We start from the raw sequence: 16928 nt of genomic DNA on the forward strand, positions 1-16928 counted from the left end.
CACAAAACTGGGACGTTATCACCTGATATTTAAGTACCAGTCAAGACTTTGGTGGAACAGGTTCTCTCATGGCTAGTGTATTTAAGTTCTTTCTGCAAGGAGTACTGTGATAGTGTCAGAGGAATTTTACAGACTAACAGGATTAAAGGCATCAGGTAATCAGAGTTGTATCAGAAATGTAGTAACAGCTGTCTATCAGACAACGCAAGAGGAAGGAAGGTAAACTTTACTAACTGATAATACAGACCCTCACCAGCTATATGCTGCCTTGATATCTTGGTCTCTTCATGCTGAAAAAAAAAAGTTTCATACTATCCTCATATGTCTAGTGAGATGTTATGCAGCAAAGAGGTAAAGGCATGGAGGTTCTATTGAAATCTACAGCTTTGCTCCTGCCAACGTGCACGTACTCTGTATTATTTTTCAAGTATCATTTTCCACAGGAAAACAAGTTATCTTTGGTTCTGGCAAAGGAACTAGTGGAAGATCTGGCCAGGGTTGTGTATACTACCACTAAATTCAGTAGGGATTTTGATAAAGTGGAGGATCTTGTTCGTTCATTGCTGATTTCTCTAAAAATACTGGAGAGAGAAGTCTTAGCTTATTCCCAAGGTAAGTTGGAAATGTTCAGTGGAAATGAAATTATTAAAATACATATCAATTTGAATCTCTCAGCTCTTTGAATATTAATTTATTTCTATGGCAGATGCTGTAGTGATAAGCCAAGAGACATTTTCACAGCTGACATGCTTGCACGATTTCTTCCCTTAACTGATTGGTTTAATTCAAACAGTACATTGAAGGTTCAGAATCATGCCAGGAACTCTTGAAAATGAGTGGAAAAATGTGGTGAATGTGCATCTAGTTCAAAAACTGTTCTGTTAATTGTTTGTTATTAGTGCTCAACTCCTCATTTACTGAGGTGGTGGTTTTAATACTATGTTAAGACACTCTTTTCAACTGAAAAAATACATTCTTTCAACAGTTTTAATTTCTTGATAAAGTATTTAATTGTTTTCTTACCTCTCCCACTGAATTAGACAATGCTTGTACTATCTTCTCATGAGCAGTAGCAACAACACTTTGTCCATTGATCTCAATAATACGATGTCCTACTCTTACTCCTCCCCTCTCAGCTATTCCACCTCGCATCAAGCTGCAAATCTGCCAAGAGAAAGCAAATTTTATTGAAGTTTAGAAATGTCATAATATAGCAGTTACTAGGATTTTACGTTACATTACATAATAATGAGTGGTGACACCGTAGGGATTCCAGAAGATACTTGTGGAAAGTATTAAGCAATACTGTGAGTTTTTAAATGTTGGCTTGGTTTTTGTTGGGTCCGTGTCCCTCCCGCCCAAAAAAAAAATTTCTGCAAATTACAATTTTTATTTTCATTCTCGTGGGCTGGGAACGTATAAATACCTAACACAGTGATACAGGTAGCAGCCATGCAAGCGAGTGGAGTTAGTGGGAAGAGACAAGTTTTATGTACTGTTGGCATAGGAGAAGAAAGCGATTTTTGAATATTTCTGACTGTGCCACCTGAACTCTTTCTGCAAACTACCACATTATTCTTTCTGAATAATGGGAAATATAAAAAGTGCTAAAGTAAAAATTAATCTACAACAGCAATTTTTTCACATACATGGAAAAAAAATTATATAAAGCTTAATCCTTAACCCTGCACAAACACTAGTTTAGGCTGAAGGAAAGGATGATGCCATACAGATATTCTACGTTGAAAGCTGGCAATCTGTCAAAAGGGTCATGAAGATATGAGGAAGACGTAAGGAAAGATCTCTCAAAGATATAAGGAAGAAATTTTTTGTGATGAGGGTGGTGAGACACTGGCACTGGTTGCTCAGAGAAGTTGTGGAGGCCGCATCCCTAGAAGTGTACAAGGTCAGGTTGGACGGGGCTTTGAGCAACCTGATCTAGTGGATGATGTCCCTGCCCGTGGCAGGGGGGTTGGACTAGATGATCTTCACAGGTCTCTTCCACCCAAACCAGCCTATGAGTCTATGAAATGTGCAAATTCTGTTTCTTTTTACAGGCTGTCCTCAGCATGATGAAGTATGACAACTTGTTTCCTGTGCCTCTGCAGGTTGGAAAAGGGCACTCTGCCCTCCAGAGCCACCGCTTTTCTGTTTTACAGTGCTGCTGGCCATAGGGAGCTTAGGATGAAGAGGGCAAGTCAGGCCGCTGTTTCAACTGGCAGCTAGCTGCAGGTACCAGTAAAGAACTAGGCACAGGTTTTGACATTTATGCCCCCTGCAATAGGGGAATAATTCTACAAGAAGAGTTACATTCACCAGGCATAGTCCCAGCAGACACTGCTAGTTAAAATTATTCTGAGGTTGCAAGATGTACGGTGTACAGGCAGAAAGAAAAATCTCAATCCAGTATGGGGAACTTAAAACAATGTTTGTTTCCTCCTCAGCAACAGTATCTGTGCTATGACAGGGCCCTCCCTGACAGACTCGACAGCTGTGCATTTAGATAGAAATTGTTGGTAAATTATTTCAGAAGACTAAGCTCACGCAGCACATAAGGCAGATAACGTACAGCTTGAATCTCTGGAACTCAGCAGAACTTAGCAGTGCTGAGATTTACCTTTTGTTTACTGAGAAAAACCTGTTCTTGGAGGAAAAGAAATGAGTTCTAGAGCATCCAGTGATGGCTGTTTCTGCAGTTACTGTCAATGGTTAGAATCATATGCCAAGAATTATTATTTGCTGAGATCTGGTAATTTGCTCAGAGCTAAATACAAGTATGGTAAGATGTGGCTTGTGTCCCAGTGAGTTTGTAATCTAATTCAGAAACATAGTATGTGGGGAGACGGCCAAGCTGGAGTATGTTGAAGGTGAAACATTGTCTCTCGTTGACCAGAATCTTTTCTGTATGACACTAGCAGTTTCCTTTAAATTCCTCTTCACAAATAACAACGCTATAAAAAATGAAATCCCTTCTTACTCGAAGTTCAGGTGGTCTGATACGGGGAGTGAAAATACATAGTTAGTCTTTGTTTATAAAAGGCCTTTCTCAGCTCTCTGAAAAAAGACTTTCTCCTGCAGTCAGACTTATCTTCCACCATGCTATCATTAGTGGCTGAGTTTTAGCTACTGTGGTTCATAAACTATTGCTGATGGACTCTCATGGATAGAGGCACCATCAGGACCCTTCACAGAATTGCGTCTTGAATTTCAGTCACGTACAATATATTGTTTTGCAGGTAGTCTACCTTCTAATCATATAGCTGACAAGACAAGCTGTACTACATAGACTTTCTCTTTTATAGAAAGCTTCTCGATTCAACTCACTGTTAGAATAACAGCTTGCTCCGTGCTATTGGGGATTGTATGCAGTAATCTGAAAGGACAAAAAGCAGATTGTGCCAAAAGAAACCCTGTAAATATATTTTTCATGGTATAAAAGAAAATACAGACACAGTACAGCCAGCTGAAATAAATAAAAGCTTTCAGAGCAAATGGAAATGTGACCTCTCACCCCACTGGCATAAAGGAAAAGATAACGGCTTGCATATCTATCCAGAGCACCTTTCATTGTGTGGCTCTCAAAGCACTTGTAATACCATCAGTGAATTTCTTCTTTCTAACAGCCTCAGACGTAGGAAGCAGTCTCTTATCTTCATTCAAGAATGTGATCCCTCTCCAGGGAAGGGAGTCAGCTTCCTTTTTGTGAGCATTAACTATTTTAATGAGGTAGAAAGAGAAACAGAGCCCAAGTGGCTCTGCCTAGCCTCACAGATCCTGTTAAGCTAGAGACACAGTGCAGATGTAAAGAAATATACTGTACTTAAAGCACACATTTACGTGGCTCCTGTATTTGCAAGTGGCTGACTCAAAGCAGCCTTAAGACTTTTGTCTCCAGCCAGTGGAGCTATGGCAGATTAGGCTGGCAAGTTTAAGCTGAGCAGTACCACTAAGTAAGTATGATTCTATTCAGCCAGGATTGTTTAGCCTGTGATACTTGTTGAACATGGTGACAGCTGTAATATTATTAAATAAAGCATGACGGATCTGGATCATCTTGTAAGCAAGATCCTATACTCTATTTACTGTGTAAACTGAAGGAAAAAAAAAGGGGGGGGGGGGTGTAAACCATACTGGTTCAATCCATTCAGCTGTTACAGCTTCTGCAATGTCTTAGACAAGCTGCAGTGCATCAGATGTGAAATTTCAGTAGCTTCACAATCAGTTTTATCGCAACTGCCCATTGTGTAGCAAAACATGGACAGAACAGTGCAAGGCAAACTAACTGTTTATTCTGTGTAAATGCCTTAAATATAACCTATTAAACCAGGTTTCTCCTCATCTCACTCCTATAGTACTCTATTTAAACCCTGTATATTTTTCCCCAGACAGTTTAAATAAATATAAACAAAGGCAAGGAAGAAAAAATAAACTGTCTGTTCTGTTAAGTTTTACCTAGTTTTGCTGTATTTTTAGATAGAATGGTGCTAGGCTAGGGATGGGGTAGATACCCTTCTCAGAGAAAGTGACTGAGCTCTGAGAGCTAGACTGAGAAGTGGTGCATTATCAGCAGTAAAAATACAATTGGTAATACACAGATTTTTCATAATTTAGGAAACAAGATAATGATATGGTACGAGAGGACCACTTGTATTTAAATATCGTAATTTTAAAAGAAGTGTAGCATGATTTTCAGAAGGTGGCGGATAGGTCGCCTTATGTTCACCTCCCCATCACGCAACATTCATGCTTGTTTCATATGTATGCACAATATTTCTTTTTTTTCTTAATGTTTTACAGTTCAAATTTTAGATTCCTTTTATAAATATGCAATAAAACTACATCAGTAGCTTTCAAGAGCCATGAAGAATATTTGCATCATTAGTGCAAGAGGAATTTTGCAAAATTAACACTCTGATTTATGCTGTTGTGCTGTTCGCTAACTAAAACTTCCAAAAGCTGGCACTACTAGCGCTCTATGAAGCACAACTTCAGGCTTTGCATTAATTGAGCTATACAGAACACACAAAGAAGAGAGTCACATGCAGCAGCCCAGTCTCTGCATCTTCCCGATACCCTATGCAAGCAAAACCCAGCTCAGATAGTACTTTTGTATGTCCAGGTTGTTTATGGGCTATTCACTAATACAATAGCTGTACGTCCTGCACAGATGAGATAGGCAGAGTGGAAAGGAACCACCGCAAAACTGCTATCGGAAGAGGCACCGCAATAAGTACCAGCTGCACACATAATGAGGTAATGGCCTAGCAGTAGGAGACAATTATACCCGTTCTGGCAAGCCATTTATTTCTTCACTGTGCTAATGCTGAGCCAACAAAGAATAAGGATATTATTTCTGAATCCTGTCATAATTTATAATAATTGTTGGCAATTACAAAACCGCTTTTTAAAAGTTCAGTGTCAAACTACCAGAGAGACGTGCTTTGCAGAGTCATATTTTCAAAGGTTAAGTAAGAGAGAGTTTATCTGAGGAAGGACTTACAGGCCCAGAAGGTTGTCTATTTAGCAGCCTAACAAAAGATGTTAATCTCTCCTTTTTGTTCACTGGCTTTCATATTCAAACACAGACTCTTCATAAATGAAATGTATTACAAGGCTTTCTTTTTCTGTTGTCTGAGAAGGATTTTTATGCTGAATTCAGTAAACTTTATATTGGATGTCATCTAAATGTTGCTCATTTCACTGGAATGAATGACCATCCAGTGTGGTGAATATGACAAATGACCAGTAGATGGAGGGAGCATGCTATGAAAGAAAACCACCACAGTCTGCAGAATTTACTAAACTAAGGCTCCGATTATGTAGGAGATGATTAGCTGGGACAAGATTGTCTCACAGACTCCATAACTGCCTCTGTCCGTGTGAGGACATGATACGTTGCTTCTAATCCACCTTGGCCTGATTCTTTTCCCCAGCCCTGACCCAACCCCCACCAATGCTGTGACAGGCCTCCTAAAAGAGTTGATAAACACACCGTAGTATTGCTCGTTGTTCCTTAAATATATTTTCCTCTTTTTATCATAGCACCAGCTGAACATACTAGATTTACAAAGGATAGCAATTAGGAGATAAATCAATGCCTCATACAGTGTTATATGCTGTTCTCGGCACCCTCTGAGATCTTGTAAAATCAGATCCCATCCCTTTCAACCTTTTTATACCAAGACTTGGGATTTGCTAACAGTGAACTACCAGCAATAACCATACCCACTTAACATACACGTACATGTAGGTGAAAGCACAGGCAGAAGAGGACAGAAATATACCACACACCTGATTTTTCTGTATTTTTTTACAGACCTCTCTCTACTCAAGTGTGAGAGCGTTAATCCCAAACATGACAAATACTTTAAACCTCTGCTTCTAAAGGATGTCAGCCTGGGGTAGGTATCGTTTCAGAGTCCTTCCAGCTGGACCAAGGCTTGTAGCGGTGTTCTTTATACCAATCTCTGCTGTGACCACAACATGGTATGGGATCTTAGGTAGGAACACTTAAAACTTAGGTACAATAATAACTTAAGAGATGGCTAGCAGAGCTGAAAATCCACTAATGAGCCATCTCTTTGCTAAAGCACAGTAAGACCCATAAACCATATGCTACGGAGTTACCTGCTACTCTTCCAAGGGTGGCAAACAGAAATCTGGCAACTTCAATCGATGAGTTTCACAGAACAGGGGACCAGAGCCCACAGTCCTCTGTGATGTGGTTTTCTGTGTGAGCAGCCTGATTATTTTTTTTCCTAGACTGGAGGAAGAGGAGATGGTGATGGTGCTGCACTACAGACAGTCTCTAATGCTAGTACCAGCCCCCAGAAAGGCCAGGTGACTACCTGAGCTAGTTGTGTTGGGAGTTTGCTTTGGAAAGGAATTGGAGAATGGCCTGGGAAGGAAGAACTGCGAGAGGAGGACCCTGAGCTGCACTGGGTAAGCGTTACCTGCCACATTCATTGTCCTGTTTGCTGCTGTTATTACAGGGAAACTGCAGCATGCAGAAGGGATACCTGGGCCACAACCTATACAATTACTTCTAGTGAGAGGTGTTTAGTTTTAACCAGAGGAGGTCACAATTGCATTCCCTTGCCTGCTACCATGTGATACAAATAAATTATGCAAAGCAAAAGAAAAATGAAAAGACTTACTGAGTGTGTGCTGAAATTTAAAAGAGAAGCAGGATCAGAGCTAAGATTAGAATGTTATAATTGTAAAAACCTGTTTCAGCATAACTCTTTTTCTTGCAACTCTGGCACGCTAATGACAGAGTTATACACGAATTAGCTGATCCAGATAGTGCACCAAACAATCTGGACTATAAATCTTGTGGCTGTATTATGTAGGAAAATCCCTCAAGAATGGCAGTACTTGTTCTCCTGATGTTGTCCATTTGCATTATATTACTCAGAGATGTGATTATAAGATTTTGATTAATTAAGGGATCACAGTACAAAAAGTGAGGTCATGTACAAGGACTTTTTCAGTACTTCAGTGTGTTTCTTGAAAGAAAAAAAAAAGGAAAAAAAAAACCCAAAACAATCACTGAACACAGAAACTTACAATTCCATTCTGTACACTGAAGCCCAGCTGGTATTTTAAGTCTGGCCGTTTTATGAGGACAGTAGTAACAGGAGGACAGCTGACAATGTTCAGTTTGACTTGTGTCTGATTCTTGAGACCCTGTAAGATATTACAAAAGTTAGTATTTCTGAAATGGATCTTAATTTGCTCTTTCATTAGTGGTTTCCTAATTGCAAGAGTGTAAAGCAGCTGATCTGAGAAAGAACAGCTAGAGTTAATAGAAATCTGTTGCTAACTTAGAGATACATTTCTCTGCTTCATTTATTTTCCGAGCTATTTGGCTCAACAAAACATATCCAAACTTTGCCTTGAATTACTATAGAAACTTCAAGAAAGTTTTCAAGAAAAACCCAAACTGACTACTGCTTGTTCTTTACCAGCATCTAGCTAATTAATCTCCTGCTGCCGCTGCTCTTGGTAAATCTGCACAGACATTAGATTTAGCCTCGGTGATTAAAGATAATGCATTCTGAGACTCCATCGGGTCTGGGGAATCTTCATATACTCACTTGATCTGTCCTGCAGTCTACCAGCCTCCATCCATTTCATCTACATGGAGCCCAAAGAATCACAGTAGGTTTTAATCCTCAGATTTTAATTTCAAGGCTGTGGGGAAGCCTGAAACTTTGACGATAGCTAAGTAACTTAATTTAGGCAAGTTTTTCAGACCTGGCCTCATTTGTTATAGTCCAGTAACAAAGCTGCAGTCAAATTCTCCAGCCCTAAATTTCTGTATGTTATCACCCCTGAATCTCTGTTTCTAATTCTACTTCTTGTTAACAACAGATTACTTTTTTTTTTTTTTTTATCCCCCCAGTGATAAGAAAAATTTTATCTGCTGGAAATCTACAGGGTTGCTTGTCAGAATATTACATCTCTGCTGGCTTACAATCCACAGCATATAGTTGTTAAGTTTGGGGTACCTTTATGATCCCTTGGCATGTTGCAAGAGGTAGACCAACTAAACTGGTCCCATTAATGGACATAATTTGGTCTCCAATGCTTAGTTTTCCTGAACGGGCTGCAGGGCCTCCGTTCATCATGTTAGCCAGGATAACGGTGGGTAGAATGGATCCCCATCCAGATTCCACAATCACTACCCCAAGAATTTCTCCCTTCTGTTTTTCTAGCTGGAGCTGCAATTAAAAAGAAAAAAAAATGGTTTTGGCTTTGATTTGTCTACATTTGAGCACTAGCATCTCAGTTGTTCCTGAATAACACCTACAAATTACAAAAAGATCTGATTATTTTTTGTTGTTACTAACATTATTATTATAATTATTATTATTAACAACATTATTGAATATACTTGTGCCTAGCACGTTAATCTAAGATCCCTGATGTGCTGATGTAATGTAAATGATGACTTCTCCTCAAATATGGTGACGTTAACTGTTCAGTAATCATAGCATATCTAACTTTTACAGAAGAGGAGTAATTTAAGTAAAGAACATACTCTTTAACAAAATACCGGGAATTATTTTCTTTCAAATGTGGAAGGACAGGGATATCCATACTTACGGGAATCACGAAGGCCAGCTGACTTTTGTTGAAGCTATCTATCAAGGCTTTGAACCAACCAGTATGCCACAACTCTGTCACTGTTCAAACATTCGTAAACCAATTAGAAACAAAGGTGTCACAAAAATAATGACCTTTTTAATCTCTTTGAAATGTGACACGTTTGTATTTTTCTGTTCTGATTCTAAGTTAAACCAAGATTTGTTCAACTCAATTTTCCCTTGTTTGCTACAGGAGAAATATTTTGTCATGCTTATATGCACATGAAAACACTTCATTGATATCTAGTGACTGCAGAGGTATAAAACTACACATCAAATCATAACCTTTCTATCTGCAGGTATAGGTGAAAAATGCTCTCTTCCCAAGAACACACATGCTGTACAAAAGAACCTGTAATGCTAGAAAAAAATGTGTGTAAGTAGGAAAGCTGTGACTGAAGGATTAAGCAATTTGCAGTCCATCTCAAAGAAAGATTGCTTTAGGACTCAGCATAGAAACTCTGACCTTTGGAACATGGGCCAAATCCCTATCACATTACAGCAATATAAGCCAAAGCAGAGTCTGGATGCAACTACACTTGCCACGTGCTGGTTTGGAATGCCCAGTATTACAGTGACTTTTGTATGAAATGTGAAATACATGGCTATTGTACAGAAAGAATCCCTTACATCCAAAATCACATGTAAATAGTTACACTTATGTAATTTGGGGCACTTAAGGGAAATTCTTGCCTTTTCATGCATTACGAGTGTGAAACTCCATTTCACCTGGCGGTTTTGTTGGTGTTCTAATAGGGGAAGAGAAATTGGCCTGCTCGGTGCCACAGCATCCTGCACTCGTGGTCCTTGTATCTATTAAGCAAGAAATCGCTTACAATGCGCATTGAAATGGGTTGTCAATCTCTCTTTCTGTATCAATGCATTGGTAAAACATAAAAACACCCTACACTGTGTACTGTGAATAGCACAGAGCTTATCTATGTCAGATGTAAATGTACTTTATTACTGTTTTGATCAATGGAAGCAGAAAGACCCTGAAAATGAAGAAATTCTAAAAACTTATAAAGCTGCTTTTAGTAGCACAGTATTGATGAAGCAACACAGCTTGAGATGTAAAGTCATCCTTAAAATGCTGAAAGGTATTTCCATGAGCACTACATTCCTCTGAAAAAATAGATCAATCTGAAAGGAAATTCCAAAACTAGTTTACCTCTTTGCAGTTTTCTGAATTGGAAAAGTGTATGAGATCATCATTGTACATCTCTTGGGTATTGATGATGTCACTGTATTCTTTCTGACTGAGATCCTCTGGGTTAATTCCATTGGCTCTTAAAAACTCTTGGTAAGCCACACTGAAAGCCTGACCAATTGACTGAGCTATCAGCTGTGCCTAGAACGTAGAACAAAACACAGCTCAGAGAAAGGACTGATAGACAGTTCACCACTGAAACCGTAAGAAACAAGAGAGAGATTGGAGAGCATCAAAATAAAGGATCCTGCAAAGTTGCTACATCAGTATGGATATAAAGTCACTTTAAGATCAGTTGTACAGAAAGAATCCATTACATCCAAAATCAAATTGCAAACTCCATTTAAAAACCCTGTTGATCTCCTTTCATCAGTACGTTGCAGTAGCAAGCAGCCATATGCTATTTGTGTACTTGTTCCAATAAACACTGGAGAGTACTGGCTTTGTACCAACATGGAACAGAGCTTACAGAAAGACTGTCACAAGCCCTGCTTCTGATCACAGTATATTTGCAGGAGCGATGAGAGAACGGATGCTCTGCTTGCACGTGCCTTCAGACATGTATGCACTGATGATTCTGGTTGTTGTGTCACCTGCTGCTTCTCCACATTGGTTTTATAAGACTGAAAACACTGCTTCAACAAAACCATCTGCTCTCCTATTAGTGCCATGATACCTGTCTCATATTGCCAACAAACCAGTAATAGCCCTGCTTACCCACTGCACATCTACAATAGGTATTCCCATTAACACCTTGACTAGCAATGTCAGGGATACTTTCAAGAATGCAGCCAGAGCCATGATTATAGCTTGTTAATGTTAAGAACAACTCTTCAAAATCCCCTGTGTCTTTATTAATTTTTGGAGCACTTATCTGCACATGCATTTTACTACAGTATGCAATAAAAGGTGACTTCCCATTACAGTGGGCTGTATAGTGAGTACAATTAATGAAACATTACAGTGACTGGTATTTGGATGTGTCAGAAATATATATACATTAGAAAGAAATCTACAGAAACCGACGATGATGATGGTAATACTAACAACTTTGCACATTCAGCACACTGCAAAAGTCAACTATTATTGAACTGCCATGAAATTTACTTTCTTGTTCCACTAGATGGCACTGGAACACAGAGAAACAGAGGTAGAGGTAAGTAAAAGGAATTTGTAGTCAACTTTTTCTACACTTGAATTTTTTTTTTATTTTCCTATTCTGAGTTTACTGCAGCTCACAGGAGAATGCCACGTTGAGTTTTGTATATTTGTGGTTTTCAGGTACTGTATTCTGTCATCAGGGGATATGAGTAACTCACAATGATCTGAGGAGGAGTTAATTGCATCTTACAATGTAACTCTAAAAATATTACTAATCAAACCTATAAAACTATTCTGGAAATGCAACACACTTTCTTAGGCAGTAGGTACATGCTAAATGCATTATGAATGCATAGGGTTTTCTGGACAACATTGTAAATCTAAATCTTCTTGCAATCTACCAGTTAGATACACAGTGTTTTCTCTGATGCTAAAAGGTGGTTTTCTTATTTCAGTCATGCTGCAGTACACAAAAGCACCAATCTGCTTGACTGGAAAATGATTTTAGAAAATCAAGGACATAATTAGCCTAGCCAGTCACAAATCATTCCTTCATATTTTAGAACATATTTTCAAATCTTATCGATATACCAAAAAGGTATGTGGTAGTACAGAAGTCACCAAGAACATTTTTATATTGTTCCATTATTAAAGTTTATTACCAGTCCTTATTGACTTCTTTTTTTGATCTCCAGTGCCATTGCTTTCTCTGTCGTTAGTCCTTTGCTTTCGCCTCCATTCTACATTCTCAAAACAAACATGTCTAGATGTCATATTTTATTCTATTACTGCTAGTAACAGCCAGTTCTCACAGCTTAATTTCATCTATATTTCCAAGTTTTTATGAACGTTTATGAAAGTCTTCAGCATTATGTACAACTTAGAGATAATGTTGCTTGAAAAGGTCACCCCAGCAAAGCAGTGGCAGGGCTGAGATACTAGGTCTGAGAACAATCCCAGTCTACCACTCTAACCTTTAGACAATGCCATTTCTCCTTCACAGGCTTAATTGCTTTAAAATAATGAAAATGATTGCTTAGCTCAAAAAATCTGCAACCTGTGAGTTATGACTGTCTGAACCAAAGAACTCAGTTCTTTTTTAATTGGTATGATAGAAATTATATTTAAAGCTGTTGCTATATAACGACGGTCGGAAATGTTTAGTACTGCCTATTACTAATACCTGTTATCTCAACTGTCAAGTTAGAAACAGACAACGAATCTTGCTTTTTCTGTTTTACTAGCTTAGTATTTTTTTCCATAAATGTTCTAGGTTGAAGTCGCCTGGTCTGCCACTTCAGACACAAATACATATTTCGCTACAAAACCAAACCTGGATGTACAACAGCAGTAAAGCAAGGTTATCTTCCTTTGCCACAAGAGGTAAGGGCACGGCACGCCAGCACTTTTCATAGGGCTGAAACAGGATGCAGCAGAGATGTACAGAACTCTTTTCAACCACTACTTCTGCAATCCTGTTCTGAGAACAGCTTGAAGTTCTTTCATCTTTTGGTATTTCTGATGCAAGTGAAAATTAGAATTGAAATTCGGAAGTGGTCACTTGGGTTTTAAATGGAATTTTAACAAAAAGTGGTTTAGGGCTAATATGTTATTAGATCTCAGAGTATCTTATAGCATAAAATGACTGAAATTATGCTTTCTCTTCTAGAGATGTTCTGAGAGAGTAGCGACAATGAGTTCTTCCTAGGCTTTTACTTAAGAATTGCTAAACTCTTCTGGCCGTGAAGAAAAAACTCCATAAACACAGAGAACTAAACTTTATTAGCTCTGTTGCATTTATATAAAAATTCTAATTCATAATCTTTGCGAGGGATCAAAAAAGAGAACTGAAAAAGAAACAGCTGAATGTGTTCTTAAACGTCAGAGGATCAAGTCGCATGTTTGAAAGTACGTATACCAACTACAGGTAAGCAAGCCATAAAGGAATAAGGACTAGATAGAGGGCAACCTTGTGCCAGGCCTGCCATGTTGGTAGATGTTCTCAGCCACTTGGCTTCAGTTTGAAAGAGGGCCAGAATGGTTCCACTGCATTGCCAGGTGTCTGGAGGCTTATGTGTGTCATTATGTGCCAATGCGCTGAACTAAAGGATCCGATCCAGGATGAATGATCAATTTGATATCCCATAAATAAATTTTGGCCATGAATGGCCATCGACTTCCAGACAACTCCAAATAATTAGGTATTAAAGCGTTTGGGAAAGCATTGTTGAAAGAACACAAATGATTCTATAAGACATGAGACAAAGAATGGATATTTTGGGACTGAGGAGGAGAAATGAATTTGCAATGTGAATTTGTAGAGACAGAAAAGAGATATGAATATGGACAAACAACTGGCTAATGTTTCCACAGATTTACCTGTAGCTTCAATCGGAAAAGATTATTGACAACAAAAATTCATTCAAGAAATTAGATGTAATTTCAGAGATTCTCTAAATGACACGTTGTTTAAATAAGTTGAATTCCATTTACTTACATCTTCTGATTCAAAGACATGGCATATCATTTTGTACTGCTTTTTTCCTTCCTGGGCACCAGGTGTTGTTTCAATACAGTCTTGAGAAGCTGATCTTGGCATGCGGCGTCGCGCCATTAAAACCACAATGTTACCAATATCAGCAATATATGAGATTGTGCGCAGCGCATGATCCATCATTGTTTCCTACATAAAGCAAAGAGAAATAAAGTCATTCTTCATGCTTGCTGTTACCTTACAAATGCTGCATCTTCCCTCTCCTTGATGGCCTATTGCTTGAGAACGACAAAAGCTACAGACGCACTTTCTATGGGCCCAGATCTGACATTCCCTACGCAGTCAATGGGCCCGAACTCCAACTGAAGGCGTAATGGCTGTTCAAGAAATTGGCTTCAATGGAAGTGTTCCCTGAGCAAATACAACATGGTTGCTATTGTAAAGCAATAATTAAGATCTATACTAATGTTTTATAAACATTTTCATGCTGTTGGAAAATTACATTTCCCTTTTGTATTGGTTTTGCTGAATGAAGCAGATGCATTTCACAATGACAGAACAAGTTTTAGGGAAGTCATATGTATATAAGAGAATGTTATAATTTCCCGATTTTTTTTTTTAATCATGTCCTATAATAGCAATAATATCTAAGGTAACGTTTTCTCACATGCATCAAAGCGATACTTACTTTCTTTATAAAGAGCTATGAAGGCAGTTATTTCACCTTCTCCGTAGGCAGAATTTTTCATACTTTTTTCTGGCTACCTACATATCTCAGATCAGTTTGGAGGGAACTGGTCCAGTGTCTGGGCTCACAGTCAAAACCCTATTCCAGTGAATGTCATTAGGCTGCCAGTTCGGCTGTGCGGGGAGAACTCAACTCAGAAGAGCTGTTGCCTGTGAGAATGATTTTAAGTGGAAACCTGTCCAAGCTTCATCCTAATGAACATTTCTTACATAAGAACACCATGAAGAGTACTAAATATAAAAAGTCGTGAAATTTCTATCTCAAATCCCTGAGCTCTGCATCCTTTTAATTACTTTAGCCTTTTAAACTCTTATTTTACTTTCTGCTATTAGCAGGGAAATCCCAACCTACTACTTCCAAATGTTTTTCTCGCAGGAATATATCATTATTCAGTGGCTTTGATTAAGTATTGAGTTGCCTTGGACAAATGAAAACTGAGTGCATATTTATAGTCAGAGAAGGATATGTTGTCACTAAACTTGTTTTATTTCAGATATTACTACTTTATCTTTTGTTTCCATCTCCAGTTCATGCTTCTATCAGTTGTTTCTTATATAAAAGAGCAATGAGGTCCCAGAAGGAAGAACCTTCAAGGACATTTTATAACAGTTTCTGTGCATCACTAAGTATGAACTTGTAGTAAGTTTTATTATTTCTGAACTCAGCATTAAGTATGAATAAATTCATGTGGCTCAACAGCTCGCAGTCTCATTTTCATTAAAAGGTTTCTATATGAAAAATAATGTTATTTTAATAAAACAATGTATGTGACATTGCTACAGTGATAATTTCAAAGGATTTTGATATATTTAGGGCTGCAAAGACAAACAGAATGATATACTTGTTTATACTACTGGTTTAGACAATTATTTGTACCTTCATACAGTTTTTATTCGATACTGTATAAGCAGCCTGATTTCTCCTTTAGTTTTTTTTTTTAAATAAAAATAAATAAAAAGCCACAACTTCTCTAAGTTCCCAGAAAGGCATGTTGCTATGGAAGATGTTCCATAATGGTAAGAACCTTTTAGGTTTACAATGAGAGTTTTAGGAATGCTCATGCAATCAAGTAATCTGATTGACTGTACTTCCTTTAAGTGCGTTGAAAAAATCACTATTACTGAAGTCTGTGTATAATCATGGAGGAAGAGAAATTCCTAGGGAAAAAAGGTAATATAACTTATGTTAGTAATACTTACCTGGCAGATATTTTGACAATTTAGACAAAATATTAGAAAAAGCCTCCTAGCTGTAAGGACCCATAGAAGCCATAAACCGGTATTTTTAAGGCAGTGATGATTTACATTTTTTCCTGAGGAGATATTCAAGGACTGTATGTTGCTCTTCACTGTGTGATTGTGCTGTACCTCCTCACCCCCCTACTGCCCACATATCACCATCTGACTTGAGGTGCTCATCCTCTGTACCCGGAGCAGTCAGCCTTTGCTCCTTCTCAGTTTCAAACAAAGCCAGGCTCTACTTTGCCGTCATGTGAGTAAAACGCCTGTGCCCTGTTACAATGGTCACACGACGTGTGCACTTCTTGTGTGACAGAGAGGATACTGGAGGAGACTCATGAGAGGTAATTTCAGTATCGGGCTGCCAGGGTAATTAATTCAGACGTTGCTGGTATGCTGTCCTGAATCCAATCTGTTACCATTGGTTGAACATCCTTGTTTTAAGGCAAAAAAGAGTCCAAATCCTATTTTTATGGGACATTTCAAACCTGAGCTTTATAGGTTTCTTAAACTGGATGCTGCTTACTTTAAAACCTTATGCTAAGTACTTATTTTAATTAAGATAAAGCTTTCTATTGAAACAAAGACCAAGAAAGTGCCTCCAAAGCATGTTTTGTTAGCTTTGTTTTCTATCATTTCTTTACATATTTTGCCATTGTAGAGATGAACTATTCTCTTCTTTAAGAAATCGGAAGGGCCCATCTCAAAATTCCTTCTTGCTGGGGTCATTCGTCAATTTGGAGGGTTTTCCAGACTTTTATTTATTGCTCAAGCTGGAAACAACCAAAAACATAATAGTTTTATCGATCAAACTAGCTGAGGATGTCCCCTTCCCCCCCACACCCAAACAGCTAAAACCATCCACCAAATTCTGGCTGAATTGGAATTAAAAAATACTTAGCGTTGAATCAATTTGATTTGCTTTACTTTGTGATCTTTATTAGTTTGAAGTCAGTAAATTGCATTCTGATGTCTAACATATCTT

At 38.2% G+C, this 16928-nt stretch overlaps 1 protein-coding gene across 7 annotated transcripts in view; it reads right to left on the minus strand.

Annotated features, from left to right (window-relative positions):
* The window catches only part of APBA2 (amyloid beta precursor protein binding family A member 2), a 110632-nt gene that overhangs the window by 1803 nt on the left and 91901 nt on the right, over positions 1 to 16928 (minus strand). For all 7 annotated transcript variants that reach the window (XM_076348338.1, XM_076348334.1, XM_076348336.1 and 4 more), the window contains 5 exons: positions 13961 to 14146; positions 10324 to 10503; positions 8514 to 8726; positions 7570 to 7689; positions 1024 to 1164 (listed from right to left, as the gene is read on the minus strand). In XM_076348338.1, the coding sequence (XP_076204453.1) occupies positions 1024 to 1164; positions 7570 to 7689; positions 8514 to 8726; positions 10324 to 10503; positions 13961 to 14146 (840 nt within the window). The remainder of the gene's footprint in view (positions 1 to 1023; positions 1165 to 7569; positions 7690 to 8513; positions 8727 to 10323; positions 10504 to 13960; positions 14147 to 16928) is intronic.

This window comes from Aptenodytes patagonicus, chromosome 10 (genome assembly GCF_965638725.1).
Source record: "Aptenodytes patagonicus chromosome 10, bAptPat1.pri.cur, whole genome shotgun sequence".
Taxonomy (NCBI): domain Eukaryota; kingdom Metazoa; phylum Chordata; class Aves; order Sphenisciformes; family Spheniscidae; genus Aptenodytes; species Aptenodytes patagonicus.